Raw genomic sequence first — 16454 nt, forward strand, 5'->3', positions numbered from 1 at the left:
CCCTGCATACGAAGTTTCGTCGCTGGCTCAATACCTAAAGCTGACTTGACTAGTGTGAGCTAAACCTAGAGCTGAATGCGCGCCGCGAATCCTAGCTCGCCTCGCTTGCGTCACGAACCAGAAACCCGATGGCGACAGCCCATGAAACCTCTCCTCTACATGCTGCGTGTTGTTTGCTGGTTATTATTTATTGCTCGCGGGAACAGTGCGAGTGAAGCTTAAATTTTGACTAAAAGGTTTCACGGAAACATGTCGCCCTCGCCGCGAGGCCTTGCCTCGCACTCACCTTCGATGCCGACGGCCTGGCTCGGAGAGGCGTATTCCTCGGCAGTCGTCGGTAGTCCGTGAGTGCAACGGCATCCATGCGTCTCCGGTAGACGGTCAAAATCACAGCAACCCATTGGAAACGCGCACAGAGGCAGGTCCAGCACCACTTCCGCTTTTACGGCGAAAATAAGCTCTCGCTCCTAGCAAACAAGAAGAATGACCGGCGGTCTTCGTCGGTGGCATTTTTAACCGCGAATCAGCCACTTGCGCATGCCCACTACTGTCGACTGCAGGCCTTTTCAATGGCGGTCGGCGCTGACTCACTTATCAGCGATAGAACTGTGGCGCCACTTCCATGGGCAGACGGCGCGTCGTCGCTTTTCTTGCGGCCAGACTTTTTTGTTTGTTTGTTTTCCTTCTGCCCCAGGCGCGGCTCGATGAAGTGATACCAAGACTGCTTCAGAGGCGCAAGTTTCGGCATGCATGCGCACTGTAGAGATTGGGCGACGTTTATCGTGTTTTTTTTTATCCTGCGCTTAAAACAAAACGTACTAAAAGGATATGAACCATTTTCGCGTCCCTTCGTGTTAATTGAAAGAATCTAATGGGTTTCAACTTCCGTAGAATGAGCGAAGTGCCTACAAAGCCATAGAGACAGTTGTGCGTAATACATCCCAGTGCACGTTAAAGAACCCCAGGGGGTCGAAATTTCCAGAGCCCTTCACTACGGCGTTCCTCATAGCATTGGATGCTTTGGGACGTTAAACCACCATAAACCATGTATACACTCAATTTTCCTGATTTCTTCTGCAGCGGCTTTAGACTGGTCGTGCTGTTAGCTCTTGCACAAATGAGAACGTGAAGAGACAAGACTGGCGTCAGCTACTAACTGATTATAGTTGATAGTTACTGTGTTGCAGTTCTTAGTTGGCGCCAGCCTGTCTCTGTGTGAAGAAATGGCGAGATGGTTTGGTTTAGGTTTATATTGGTCTAACCTCCCAGAGCGACTCGGGCTATGAGACGCCGTAGTGAAGGGCTCCGGAAATTTCGACCACTTGGGGTTCTTTAACGTGCACTGACATCGCACAGTAAACGGGCCTCTAGAATTTCGCTTCCATCGAAATTCGACCGCTGCGGTCGGGATCGAAACCCACGCCTTTCGGGTCAGCAGCCGAGCGCCAAAGACTGCAGAGACTGCATTGTAGAAATGCGGAAGCATTAGCGTTTGCCGCTATGTCGGTGGCTCAGCCTTTCAACACCTACTTTCCCTCTCCGTTAACATCCGATCGCCACTCTTCGATCTCCGATGCTATCACTAGACGATGTGTACTTTTTGTTGCTGTACTCTGATTGGCTGTAGGCATGACGTCATCAGACGTATGGATGACGTCACAATATTTTGGCGTCACATGGCCTCACTGATTAGTTCCATTGGCTAATCCCATTAAGTCCGTAGTATATACGCCAGGTGTCGCAGCTAAATGACACCAAGCTTTAAATAAAAGACGAGTGTTCTAGCCCAGTGAAACCACCAGTGAAACCAACTGAGGGTTGTTCAGTGTCGCATGGCCTAGTCAGAAGTATCCTTTTTTCGATCTTTAAAGTCAATTAGATGGGTCTAGATAGCCGATTTTATAGTTATTGAGGAAAGAAGTGTCAATGGAAAAGTTGCAGATCATCTCGAAAAACAGCTAGCAGCGTTGTTTCCACCAAGGTACGATTGACGTAGCTTCATTTACTGGCTTTAAAAGGAAGCCATCGCGTAAACAGCTGTTGACTCACATCTCCGCCCCAATGTGCACACAAAGGCTCATCGGGGGGCTCTCTTCAGAAGAAAAAAGGATTTCGTTCTCTAACACATATCTTGCGAGGTTCAAGTTCCACCGTTGTCGCGTGGTGTTGTCTATTGTGCGAGTTATGGTTTAAGGCAGGTAAAAAACTACTTTACGTAAACGGTAACTTTGCACGAACGTTTGCGTCAGCTGATTTTAAGTCAAAAGTTGAAAAGTTAGCTAATTAGACATAATTATTATCTATGAATAACGAAAAATGTACTGCTATGTCACGCGACTGTAAACAAACCACACTGGATTTCACGCCGCTGGAACATTCCGTGGTTGGTTACATTCAGCTAGGACACTTGGTGTCTATATATATATATATATATATATATATATATATATATATATATATATATATATATATATATATATATATATATATATATATTATATATATATATATATACACCTGGGATGGTTCCTTACAATCGATTGTGCAGCCTGCCACAAAGCAGGCTTCAGACAAACGTACGAACACACTGTGTCTTAATGCCCGGAATGGCCACTATTCATGCTCCCGCACTGAAACCTGAGGCCTGAACACAATGGACTAAGTAGCTCTCCCCCCCCCCCTTTCTTAACGACATTGTGCCCTTTTTTGCAATGCGCAGGTTCCCCGTGTTATTGTGCGCATGCTCACCAATCTGGCGATGCTGCTCACCTTGGCGGTGATCGTGGTCGGCATTCACATGTACGCGCGCACAGCAGATATGACAGAAGACACACTCTCGGTTGGTGGGAACCAAGTCAACAAGTTGCGCAAGCCTGACCCGCGCATCTTCGACCTGACGCTGGGCCCGCCACCTACGGATGCACCTGCGCCTCACCAGGTGACTCGGCTGCACTATTCAAAAGTCTTGGACAGGTATTCATTTATTCGGAACGCCGTGGTCGTGGAGATAGTGTGCTGCATGATGGCTTGCGGCAAACAGAACTTAAATGATTTTAGTCACCCTTGTTAGGGAGTGAGCTTGCAGCACGCCGTATAGGTCACGCTAGACTTAACTTTGTTCTCTTTGGGTTTTTAGGCGAATACTCACCTACTGGCGAATGCTCACCCACTGGGTTTGTAGGTAACTTGGGCTGATCGAGAGCACTATTTTTTTTAACTCCTCTGATTTATGGCGCTCTCTAGATATATTTCTATTTAAGAGGAAGATTAATCTTTTTACACTTGTAGTATAGACGAGATGATTTGATCGGTGTTGGTTGTCGGCCTTACGAGCACTGCAGTCATGAAGCCTTCAATACAGCAATCTACTCATAGCAGGAGCAACTGCGACTACATTAGGTATCAATAGACTTTTCCTAAAAACGTATGGCTAATATTAAAGTTATTTATTTCTAGGGCTCCTTGAAGATGAAAGATCCACCCAGTTCACCCGAGACGCATACCACCACCCAACCGCCAACGGAAACGCGTTCACCAACAACTGAGAGCAGCGGAGGCCATACGACCCGCACTACCAGCAAGACCAGTCTTGGGAACATGACCACTGAGAAGCCGACGCCGACACGGGTGCCCGAGCAAACCACAGCGCCTGATCGGTCACCAGGCGCGAACGAAACGGCTTCAGACAAGCAAGGCATGAAGGATCCAGCCGTCCCTACTACTAACGTCAGTGATTCCCCCGTGCGTATTGCAACTAAACGAAGATAAGCGCACGCGAGTGGTGCTGACTGGTAGGATACACCCGATGGTCAAGTAGTAGTAGGGGTTGATTAAAATAATAATAAAAATAAAGGAAAAGGTTTTCGCTAACCCCGCCATCTGCCACCGATACTGAAGCACCTAAGCTTGGACAGCGGAAATAAAGGATAGCTGGCAGAATGGACAAATGAAATGAGAGAGGTGAGGGGACAGGCAGAGAAAATAGGGTGGAGAGGTAGTATACACAAAAACTATTTACGCAATAATAAATATGTACAGGTTGCGCGCGTGATTAGTTCATGATGAAGCATCGAAGGTCAAGGTAGATTACCACCTTCAAAAACTAACGCACAACTATGTTTATCATGGCTTTCATTTCCTGTTTTGAACACGTAAATCGATTGCCCGCCCTCAAGAATTATGAGTCCTTAGTTCCGTCACGTACAGCTACCCTCTGCGGAGAATGATTAGGAAACGTCCAGACGGTTGTGGGTCGCGCAGATTTCATTTTCCGTACATTTTAATATCGTGTGTAATGCAAGCCATTATTAGCTTTAGTTCTACTACACCAAACCAAGTATTTTCTAAACACCCGTGGCCACAAATATAATGAATATGTCTAGTTAGATGGTGAAAAAAATCCCAACGACCCATCTCGATGTTTTATTAAATGCTGTTTCTCGTCCCCTCCTGGAAGAGTTAATTGATTTTTTGTATCTTAGCAACTGACTGGCGCCTAGTAAAGCATTTAGAAATTAGCTTTACAACCACAAAAAAACAACTATGGCTTGAAGGTTGCATTAAACATGTAAGACTAATTATAAACGACGCGTACTAAAAAGAACCGCTCGAACCATAATGCTTGTTCAAAAAGAAATAATTTCCTTCGTCAACTTTAAACATAAGCACAAAACGTATCACAAAATTCAGAGGTAGCATGCATGTATACAAACTCCATCAACATGGACGGCGAGGTGTGTTACAAACAACTAGAAAGGTTTAATTGCACCGTAATGTAGTGAGAGACCTTTTTGGGGAGTGGAATAAGCGACGGAGTTGGGAAAATTGCGAGTTTTCATCGCACGTGACATTGCAGTTGAGTTAAAACGTGTTTTTGCCCGTTGATACACAAACTGAAACGAATCCCGCCAATTTTATTTTTTGCCTAAGGTAGTCTGAAAACTCCTCCTGAAGATAGAAAATATTTCACAAAAGTAGCTTAAGCCTCATTTTGGGCTGCCAGGAACGTTTACCAGTAACTTTTTTTGTCACACTGCAGAAGGTAGTTTATTCCTTCTATTCTCTTAATTCTTCTGTCCACGTTAGGTCCGCTGTTCGTTAGATTTCGGTAGATTTTTTTCAGTTTTTAATGGACATGTAACGCAGTGTCTAGGAGAGCCTCAAACTGAATTCTTCATTTTATCTTTTTTGGCATTACTGTCTGCATAGTGACATGGGGCTAGTTTCTTCTGGTCTCAGCAGAGTTTTGACATATATGTGCCAAAGTGTAATACAAAAGTCCTAAAAAACGTCTTTTTCTGCATAGGACACGATTAGCATTGTTCTGCGGTATAATATTGTTTCATTTTTAGCAATTTTCTCGAGCTCAACTTCTAGCACGGAGCAAGTCAAGTCTTCCTCCGTGGCTTCTAGACTTGCGCGCCGTAAGGCCGTGACAGTGCCATGTGTACCCGTTTGTCTTCCACAGAGGGCGGTATATTTTGCCTAACAAGCCTGATTCAAACCACTGATTTTAACTCGACCTAGAGCAAGTTTCAAAGCAATAACATGCGTATCAAAGACTGTAACGTATCTGAAGTCCACGCTAGGCTGAAATAAAAATCATAACGCATTTTTGCAGTCTAAGCCTATAATATATTGACTTCAGTCTCGAGGCAGACCAGTGTTTCAGTTCGGCTAGTAAAGTTTTTCGGCATTTCCGCACACCACCGGCTTTGGAGAGAATATGTCTTTCGCTCCGCAAGTACCTATCTATGCCTGTTCTTTATCCTCTATATCAATGAGACATCGGCTGTTGAAACAAGTTTGGAAAAGTCCTTCCCCATTTCGGGCTCACAGTGTTCACGCGATATGACCCCAGCCTATTAAAAGTGTTTTTAGACTTAACGCAGTATTAATGGCGGAGCGTATGCAGCGACGAAGAAGGCAGAAATAAGGTTTTTTGCGCTGGAACATTAGGCTGCAGCAGCAATATTCCTCTCATATCCTGACGGTAGTGCGGAGAGATAGGAAGAGGTAATCTGAAAAAAATTGCCAGTTATTGTAGAAAAACATAGTTCTACTTTCATCTCTGAAGAATGTTCACTTACGCTAGTGTTCACTCGTAGAGTTTTCAGCAAAGCAACCGGATTACTAATGCGATCGTAACCGCTGCCGACCGTAATATTACTTTCAACAGCTTTTCCGCTCCGTCACTCCTGGAAAGCTTGCCAAAATTAACAGTTCTCGCCTGTTTACACACATCATATTCTTAACACGGAACATATCCGTGAACATATATCCTTTGGAGCGAGTTCGTTCGGCATGTTCTTAATCATAATCCGCCTGATGGTCAACAAGACTAAGTCAAGAAACACACGGATCGGCTCAAGGTTCATCCATCCGTATGCGTGCTTCTTCACTTTTGGGAAGCACATGACAAAAGTAACACATGAACCTCGCAAAAATATTTGATGTCCACTCGGGCCATGAGCTCCGTAGCCTATATATTTGGGAAGGAAACTGTGCATCTCCCCCAGTCAGCACTAGCGCTGCTTATGTGCTCATTACCATCCACTGCCCAGTAACTTACCATGGTAGAGAGCCACGCTAGGAGCGGATAATCAAAGCTAACTTCTCCGCATGCAGAGCAGCAACGACAAGGATGGCACAGTCTGCCCAACCGTCCACAAGTCCTTCTGCAATGTCAACGGAGCGGCGCAGTTCTTCTATGACCCGGACGAAGGATCGTGCCTATCTGCGACAGTGCAGAGGGCTCACGTGTGCAACCGCAGTCCGAACCAATTCGCCTCCATCGAGGACTGCTTGGCGGCCTGTGTCAACGGCCGGTGGGCTCCTGAGCACCGTTGCGTTCAGAAGCCGCGGTTCGTAGCCTGCACTGCTGAAGACGCTCGCGGTGACTGGTGGTTCCACGACGGCCGCAAGTGTGTCCCATGGTCCTTTGCGGGTGGCAGATGCCCGCTGGCCTCGGCCCCCGTCTTTGACACTGCGGCCGTGTGCGGCGCGCAGTGCAACGATTCGCGGACACGTCGGGAGCGGGGATGCCTGCTGCCGGTGTCACAGTTGTGCGAACCTTCGCAGCTTCGCCTTCCGTTTTTTGCCGCTCCGTCGGTGACGGATAAAGGCACCGCGTTCCAGTGTCACAGGGTAGAGTGGGAATTTCTGCTTCGACACCGATGTTTATTGGGCTCCAACGCCTTCGTCAACCGGGATGAGTGCCACGAAACCTGTCGCCGTCGAACGCGACAATATTGACTGTTTTGTAGCGCTTCCTTCGGGAGTTGTCAAGATCGACATGAGCTCAGCTCATATATCTCTCTTTGTACAACAAAGCACATTATTCTTCGACACCTTGGATTTGAAGGCTTTTCTTCGCTTCCAATGTGGTAGCGTTTCTAAGAGTGAGTACCATAAATGATGCTTTTGTTTTTACACGTTCACAATGCTACCTTACTTTAGCGCAATTCAGATCTTTTCGGATGTCCAGAACGAATAATCGCAAATTTCATCATTTCGATTCAAAACCCCATGTTTATACATTACTGCAAGGGTAAGCTGACAGTAAAAACGGCAGAAATTCTACATAACTCGATTATGAGCCACGTTCCTTAATTACTGACAAAGAATACTTAAGAGGGGGCGCTTGGTTCTACAGCGTCACCTGCACAACATGTGTTGCCTGGACATACGACTCCGGGTGACGTCGCAGCGCCTAGTTAGAAAACACATCCGGCTTTGCCGCCCATATCTGCCAAGGGTGACAAAGCGTTTGTGTATACCGTCACCGTTTCCATAGGCACGCCAAAGTTATGTGCAGCAGCTGTTGGGTTTTGCTAGTGAATCATTTTATGCTGTGTGAAAAATAACTAAAGTACTAATTCTTGTTCGCTGTGCTGAAAAATTGAGTGCTTACCTCTGAGTCTTGATAAATATTGTTGTGCTTTATTTTTGAATGTTTTGCAATGTGCGCACTGTAGCAGAGCGAAACGTTGACCATGTTTGTATTGGTATATTTTGATGGAAGGATAGTGCAAACAAGTCACGAGACACTGGAAAGCGCTCGCCGTGTGTGCCTTCAAATGTCCCGTCCTTTGTTTGCACTATTCCTCCATCAAATTGCTCGCTGCATACTAGGCATCATGACAGGCCGTGAAATGCTTGCTATTGAAACATGATCCGCAAGAAGCCTGCTTTAAAATGCATCCGAAGTCTGGTCTTGGGTTCTTCATAATAGTTTAGTTTAGTTTATGGGGGTTTAACGTCCCAAAGCGACTCAGGCTATGGGAGACGCCGTAGTGAAGGGCTCCAGAAATTTCGACCACCTGGGGTTCTTTAACGTGCACTGCCGTCGCACAGCACACGGGCCTCTAGAATTTCGCCTCCATCGGAATTCGACCGCCGCGGCCGGGATCGAACCCGCGTCTTTCCGACCAGCAGCCGAGCGCCATAACCACTCAGCCACCGCGGCGGTCCAGGTTCTTCATAACGTTTAACCACATAGCGCTAAATAATTTTAACAGAAAACACCATCAAATGGCATGAACAAAAAACTTCTGTGCAAGGCTTCTTTAGATCCAGTTCAAGCAAAAAATGCGAAAGAAGGTGCCCGGCTCTCCCTTTGCATCAGTACTCTTGGAAGCCGAGCAAGCTGTCTGTACAAAAAGATCAAAACAACAAAATCATCGACGCCGGCACTAATTCCTACGCCCGCTATGGCCTCGTTCCTAAAATTTAACGAACGGTCATTTGGCAGTCGTTAAGAAGATCAAATCGAGACTCAACCTAAGCATGAAGAGTCGCATAAGTAAAAGTGAATAGCTTTAAGACCTTTGCAAACATCATACACGTGAAGTAAAAAATTATCTCAATTAGAACCTCTGATATCATTCTTGCAAAATATCACGAGAATTTTTTAATTTTTTGAGAAGGCTGGAGATCTAGAACAGGTTGAACCGCAATAGCAGTCCCAAAATATAGGAGTACAGCTGTTGCAACATTTAGTCAGAGAGATTAGTCGCACTGCACGTGTTTCCTTTTTCCATGCAAACATCTGAAGTTCTGAACAATGGAGGAATTAAATGACGTCCTCGAATGCTGTTGAATTATTTTCATGAATCAACTGAAAGGAGCAGTGCGTGTGCAAATTAACCAGTATATTTACGTCGAGCGAGAAGCCGGGAAAATATTTTTTTTCAGATGGTCAGGGAATGTGAAATTTGATATACCTATATGTCAAAGGAAACTGCGGTGTAAACTAGCAGCAGGAAAAATAAGCTTAGGAAAAAGTTGGCTCATTGAGGAGGTTGGTCAAGTGCAATCTTTAACAGAGGTAGTTGGACAAAGCCGTCAGGAAAGCGAAGATCGGACATATAGGTTGAGCAAATCTAATTATTATAATTTTAATTGTAGTATCTTAGGGACGATTTATCGAACACGCCTCCTCAACGGAAGGCAGCCTTAATATGTCGTGTCAGTTCTCTCTGGGTGCAGTATTGTCAAACCGTTAATAATTTGTCGTCATTGTGGTCAACCGCTCACCTTATGATGCTTCTGCACTGGCAACACCACTGATAACAGCGCAATTTCTGCGTACGTGAGACGCAGAAAAATTACTCCCGGTTCTTTGCGAAAATCGAATGTTGTGTTGTATCCAAGAACACATTTGCACCGGGCACTTCAATGATGACCACGTGACGGTTTGTGATGGTGATTTTGCCCATCCGCGGCAGGTTGTAAAATACCCGCCGTATTCCTCGCATTTTTTAAATATTTTTGCGTCCTTCCTATCTGCTATTCTTATCTACTTTTCTCGCTTTTCCTCCGAGCATAGCAGAGATCCGAAATTGCTTTATTATGTCTAGCTTGTTTTCCTTTGTTCTATTTTTCTTCACAGTAATGCTCAAAAGGCTGGCGACAGGGACATCAGGCGTCCTGAAGAATCTGCCCCTGAAAATTCAAGCAAGTGAAGCAGACATTTAGCAGTATATTCCATTTTTGATACCCGTAGCGCCATCTAGTAGCATACCAGACACCTGTTTCCTCATACATCCGGCTGTTCCTGTGTGTTCACTTCTCAGTACCCGTGGCGCCATCTAATCAATTATGGTGGAACCCTCTTTTCTCTACGGCTGTCACGAATTGATTTTCTTGGTACTGGTGCCGTCATCTAGTTTATTATCTTGGAACCCTTTCTTTCCTAAGCTTGAAACGCTGATGTTTGGTATCAAGCCACATATATTATTGAAATGTCCGCGTAACTTGGGTGTATCTGTCCAAGTTCGTATTTGAAACTTCCGTCCTGTTAAACTTTAATGATCTGTTAACGTCATTTAGTTATAAAATTTAATGAACTCTTGCTCGATGTTAAACTGTGAAACAGCATTCTTCGGAACCACCGCACCTATATTTTTATGTCTGTATTTTAAAGTTGAGACACTGGGTGGAGTTGTCGGAAATATAATAGACTGTTGCCGTGAAAGGTCTGCCTGCATTGAGCTAGCACTGTTCTTTGATGGAGCCGCCATTATTTTCGCTTTTAAATTTTCTCTGAATTTTAACGCGAGAGCATTAAGATTTTGCGCGACAGCTTGCTTTTGCTTTATGATATAACTGCGCATGTTCTTTGACAGAATACCAACCCTATAGAAACATAAATAAGGCGAGATTTTGTAGTCAATAATTGATAGGCGGACACACTGACGGTGGCTTTTTCACATTTGAAAGACGGCTAGTGTGAAAGCGTGCAGAGTCTTTGGGCGTATTTTCAGCAATTCTTGGTCACATTGTGAAACCAGGCAACAGGTACTGTAACCATGCGACCAGCATTCTTCTTCCGGCCACCCTTCGTCATTTCCATATACCTGCTCGGTCAACTTACTTCTTGGTCCTGGCGGCTTCGTTAACCTCGGTGACATTGCTCCAACACCTCTGTGAGGCAGGCGTGACCCTTTACTATGGCGTAAAAGCGGACGCATAAACGACTATCATGATGCCTTGAAGTGTGCTTTCAGACCGGATGTTGTTAGCAGTAACTGCACCAAATATGCAGACCCAGGCATCCACTAACGGCTCGAAAGATAGTCTCAATACAGCCAGTTGCATTTCCAACATGACGCTCATTTTGGTTTGCACAGTTGCCGAACTTAACGAATCGCACGAAATAGATTGAATCAACTGTTTCCTTCGGCAATGACTGCAGTGGTACGGACCTGCTAGAGTGCCGGAATGACGTCCAGTTCATGATGCTCTGGACGTTCACCTTTTGCCCTCCTGTGGGTCGTAACCTAGGGACGTGTGGACTGGTCAACGAGCTAAAGTAGCGGCGCCTAATATCCTTCCGGGCGGGAGCTTATGATGCGCTTCCAACAGGTCCTGAACCTGCAGTACCTCCGCTTGGAATGTGTGCGACTGCGTGAAGTCTCGGTTGATAGACTGCTTTGAGTGCTCCAGTGAGGCATATTCTGCACGATTGCTTCTGCAGTTCAAGCCCTCCTTCCCCAATCCTCGGGAGGAAAGCAGTGCTCAACGTGCACATGTTAGGACTGTCATGTACACTGTGCAGCGGTTCCAGTTCATCATCTCCGGCCACCCACTTCTTCCAAAGCGTACAGGAGCTCATTTGCAAACCATCCCATTATTACACATACTATATTTGCGTCTTCGTTGCACGTGTCTCAAGATGCTGGATGTATTCGTGAATGCATGACAGAGAAAAGCGACGCAGATGAACTGTCCCTCCAGCTGAGGAAGCTGCTTTAATATTCAGCCTTCTAGCGGAGCTACTTTTCTTCGAAGCGTTGCTGCTATTTGGTACCGCACGCCAACGAGGCCTGTGGCTTGCTCCATGCACTTTGGAAGCAGCACCGGTGCGGACATGAGAGCGCGCATGTCTTCGAGTGGCAGGCACCCGGTCCATAGATGGCATTCATACATCGTTATAACTTGTGCTAAAAACGAGTTCGGCCCCGCCGCGGTGGCTCAGTGGTTAGGGCGCTCGACTACTGATCCGGAGTTCCCGGGTTCGAACCCGACCGCGGCGGCTGCGTTTTTATGGAGGAAAAACGCTAAGGCGCCCGTGTGCTGTGCGATGTCAGTGCACGTTAAAGATCCACAGGTGGTCGAAATTATTCCGGAGCCCTCCACTACGGACCTATTTGTTCCTCTCTTCTTTCACTCCCTCCTTTATCCCTTCCCTTACGGCGCGGTTCAGGTGTCCAACGATATATGAGACAGATACTGCGCCATTTCCTTTCCACCAAAAACCAATTATTATTATTATTATTATTATTATTATTATTGAAAGACTGAAGCAACCAGCAACGTCGGCGCATTCACTCTGCAATACATCTTTAATGTGGCGCATGGTTTGAGAACTGATCTTTTCAGGACAGCAAATTTGTGTGGCGGACCACTCCACTGGGCCAGTCTATGTGCCTTCAAGAACGGTGACGTCAGGGCTTGGCTATAATGTTTGGCGATTAGAGCGAGACTTTGATTTGAGCTAGTTGGTTGTAGCATGACATGGTTTAGGCAAAAAGCGTACAGGCGCTAGAAGACGGAGACAGCACACACACACAAGGCAGGACTTGGCGATTACTTCCTTTAGCAGTTCTTTGATACACGAAAGAGCAGCGGTATTACCGATACATGAAATGGGCGCCACCGCGGTGCCTGTCCGCGGCGGTCGAATCTCAATGGAGGCGAAATTCCAGAGGTCCGTGTACTGTGTGGTGTCAGTGCACATTAAAGAACCCCAGGTGGTAGAAATTTCTGGAGCCCTTCACTACAGCGTCCTCTGTAGCCTGAGTCGCTTTGGGACCTTAAACCCCCATAAACAATACACCGATACATGAAATGCTCTTTTTTTATTTCAGATGTGAGGCTGCTGGAATCATTTGGTGAAAAATAAATCATATGTGTCATTTGCGCATGTAGCGAAAGACAACGAAAACTAATGCAAGTACGATGCCGCTAGAGGTGGACTTCCACCTCCAACCAAGCTTTCATGATTTTCAAGAGAAACCGTACTGGGCATCATTCTTACGACGAGGAAAGTTCAAAAAATGGTCAATACACTTTTGTCTAAGCACACGAGAACAGATTTTGTTTCCCTGGGCATCGGTATATCATGAAGATTGTTCGGTAGAGGAGACCGCGGAAACGCTTGTCATCACTACAGATACTGCTTTGGTTTGTCGTCAGAAAAGTAAGCAAGATTCGCTAATGAAAATAAAAAAACTTGATTGCGGCTATCATGGCGGTTTGTTTCTAAACGTTTAGGTTTAGACTGATATCAGAACCTTTAGAGATTGGGCTAGTTTGTTGACATAGCCCTGCGTAGTCAGTTTGTATGCATTCATCAGCAAGAGGGGGCGGAATAACGTATAATAAATAGAAAACAAAGTTTATGGAGATTTGCACGAAGACATAATCATTCTCCCCTTATCCTCCCCTTCACGCTTGCTTATGTCACAGCGCCCGTGACGATAAGACGTAAAGTTTGCCTTTTAGAAACGCGGAAAACTACGGGCTGATGATATACTTTCCGAATACTTCGCTTATCGTCATTGCCCCAATAATTCATGCGACAGCGTGCTTCTGCTTTTTTATTCTATTGCGCATGCCCTTCGCTAGAACACCAACCCTCAAGGCGGTTATATAAGGCGCGTGAATTTCTTTTCATTCATTGATAGGTGCTCACACAGACGGCGACTTGTTGACATTTGAAAGAAATCGTGTGTGAATGCGTTCAATGTTCTTGAGCGCATTTGGAGCCATTCTCGCGGTCGCAACGCGGAACCAAGCATCACGTATAGTGACCATGCGTCGAGCCTTCCGACACCGGCTACCAGTCGTCACTACCATGTACCTCCTCGGCCCACGGCCATTCGAGCTGGATTATAATGGAATCGAATGCCGGAACTTCGGCCGTATGCCCCGTGCAGTGATCTGCGAGAGCCGTGGAGTTGAGTTTCCCCTTCCGGTGGCGATGTGAGGAAACTACTTGAAGATGAAATCGGAGTTTCTTGATGACCCGGTGGTTCTACTCGCAAACATTCACATTACTCAAGGAAAGGAGAAGGTTAACTATTTATTTACAACATAGGTAAAAAAACGAGAAGAAACAAAGCAAGGAGAAAACTATTTACATGACTAAATCGTGGATCAGACGAATTCAGCCCCCGCTCAACCCAGAGCGCTTGGTTTTAAACCCTCTGTCTCCGCCCTTAGCGGGGACAGCAACCAATAAGATAACCAACGACCCATCTCGCCAATCAGTGGTTAGGGAAAGGAAAATAAGGTCCGCCCACTGATCAGAGATTGGGGAAAAAGGTCTGATTAAAACATTTGGGAAGGAGGTTTCGAATAACTACACAAACAACACAAATGCGACTTCCGTTCCCACGCCACCCACGGCACCACAGACGCTAGAAACATGTGCCGACGAGGCGATGACTCAGGTTGTTGACAGCAACAAAGAGAAGACAGTCGTTAAGGGAAGTAGACAGTCGTTACAGGAATAGTGGGCTTCCGGTCACTCGGCTAATATCTCGTGCGCCCCCGAAACCTCGTCAACCCCCTAACAACCACATGTCGTTAGCTGTACTTGGTTCGCATTTTTCCCGGCGGGTCATCCCCGTGACGGCGCGGCGTAAACGAGGACGTCCGCTGCACAAAGGGGCGGCAGGGATGGGACGGGCCCCTTTGTTGGGGACTTCCGACCCCGTGGGAGCAGCTTTCCTTGCGAATACAAGATCAACGAGTTCGCGGAAAGGTCAGCGAACTCCACACGTGGCATAGTCCAGCGCCTCCTCGCCGTTTGCGCCTTGATGCTGACGAAGTTCTCAGCCTTGCTACCAGCTGCACACCTCGACGGTGACGGTGACGCAGACATACACACGCACGCACGCACGCACGCATACACACACACTGCTTTTTCGCCGAAAGAGAACTACACCGCTTACATAACTAAAGATAATCGAACCTGAAGCAGCCAGAAAGAAGCAAAGTAATGGAGAGCGCCTCAACGCCACCGCCGAGGTACAACTGACGACGGAGGCGCCCCAGCATCGAGAGCGTCGCCAACGGAGAGGCGAATGGCGCGCACCGACTACTGCTGTTTCGGACGAAGTTCTTGCTAGGAAACCCGTGCAGAATAGAGAGTGGTGGAAGCATCACTGAGGCATTCGAGAATCTTCAAACCGAGCCATCGTTTTCATTGTAAATACCGCATTTTCCCCGCTGTTTTACCATCTTCTATTTCTGTTTTGTTCGGCCCGAACTGAATGGTCACCATACGGACAGTGCGACTGGAGGTTCGTCATATGTCAACCAAGTCCGAACGAATTCTTACACAGTCGCCGAACAAAGTACGTACAGCCATTCCGTAGGACTCGCCTGTACTCCTGAAAGTGCTGTTTTTGTCGTTGTTGTTGTTGTCTCAAATACGATGGCGCATACCCATGGTGGGGGATTAGCCAGGGTTTGGCACAGATCCAAAGAGGAAAAAACTCATCCAGGTTTATCTCAAGAGTAAAATGAAGAGCTAAGCTTCGGAGGCGTAAGAATGCGACTTCTTTCTCTATTGAGGTGTTTAGAACGGTGGCGAGGCAAAACGAGCAACGCTGCATGATTTGCAAGTAAATATTGTAAGCGGTGTGCTTTTTACACGCTGGTTTTTTTACAATTGCTGAAGCTTCTGAAGATGACACTTTGCTCCAACTACACTCTCTGCGCAGTACCTGCATTCTTTATTTGATATCTTGTCCTCTGATCTTGTTCTGTACTTGTGATTTCATAAACACCTTTTGTATTCTCCACTTCCCTCTGAAGTCTTCCGCCCTGAGGGCAAAATAAATCAATCAACTTGCATTGGATAAGTCGATAGTGCACACTTACAATGTTAATGAAGTGGATCTTCCTCCAAAGGGAATCGCTCATGAGCACACCGCCACATTTTCAACAGACTGCCCTACACTTCTTTTCTTCCTGAATTCTCACTGTGTCGTGATGTTAGAACTTCCGTATTTAGTTGGTACGTGGAAGGCAAAACAGACTACACTCCCAATATGCGATATGCTAAGGAGTGTAACATAATTATACTTGTATTAGCTTCCCACTTAGATTCATTCACACATTTACCACATTATTGAATATCCGCGACCATATAGTATTAAGCTCCTTGGCTTTCTTCTTTCTCACTCTCTCTCTTGCTCCCGATAGAACGCATTAAACGGCGGTAAACTGTATCCATAGATGGTAGCCATTATTATTATGGCCTTATAAAACAAAATATCAGAAGTCGCATTTGGCCGCCGTGCGAGGCTTAGTAAAAATACATTTAGATTGGCAAAATAAACTAAAAACGTAAGTAAAAGAAGCGCTGAAGAAGAAGAAAAACACAAGACGGGTCGCCATGATTTTGCTGCTTACTTGCGTTGGGACGCTGCTGGCTG

The 16454-nt window shown here is 46.1% G+C and overlaps 1 protein-coding gene across 1 annotated transcript; it reads left to right on the top strand.

Moving 5' to 3' along the window:
• Window positions 1–2762: 2762 nt before the first annotated feature.
• LOC144106510 (uncharacterized) lies at window positions 2763–7577 on the top strand. The gene is made up of 3 exons (XM_077639355.1): window positions 2763–2938; window positions 3457–3741; window positions 6628–7577. The coding sequence occupies exons 1-3, from the start codon at window positions 2798–2800 to the stop codon at window positions 7252–7254; spliced, it is 1053 nt and encodes a 350-aa protein (XP_077495481.1). The 5' UTR covers window positions 2763–2797; the 3' UTR covers window positions 7255–7577.
• The last annotated feature ends 8877 nt before the right edge of the window (window positions 7578–16454 follow it).

This window comes from Amblyomma americanum, chromosome 1, assembly GCF_052857255.1.
Source record: "Amblyomma americanum isolate KBUSLIRL-KWMA chromosome 1, ASM5285725v1, whole genome shotgun sequence".
Classification (NCBI taxonomy): domain Eukaryota; kingdom Metazoa; phylum Arthropoda; class Arachnida; order Ixodida; family Ixodidae; genus Amblyomma; species Amblyomma americanum.

Excerpts from the sequence above, each read along its gene's own strand:
- LOC144106510 (XM_077639355.1), top strand. The coding sequence starts at position 2,798 with ATGTACGCGCGCACAGCAGATATGACAGAAGACACACTCTCGGTTGGT. Across the intron at positions 2,939-3,456 it reads ATGCACCTGCGCCTCACCAG|GGCTCCTTGAAGATGAAAGA; the intron begins GTGACTCGGCTG and ends ATTTATTTCTAG. Across the intron at positions 3,742-6,627 it reads CTAACGTCAGTGATTCCCCC|AGCAGCAACGACAAGGATGG; the intron begins GTGCGTATTGCA and ends CTCCGCATGCAG.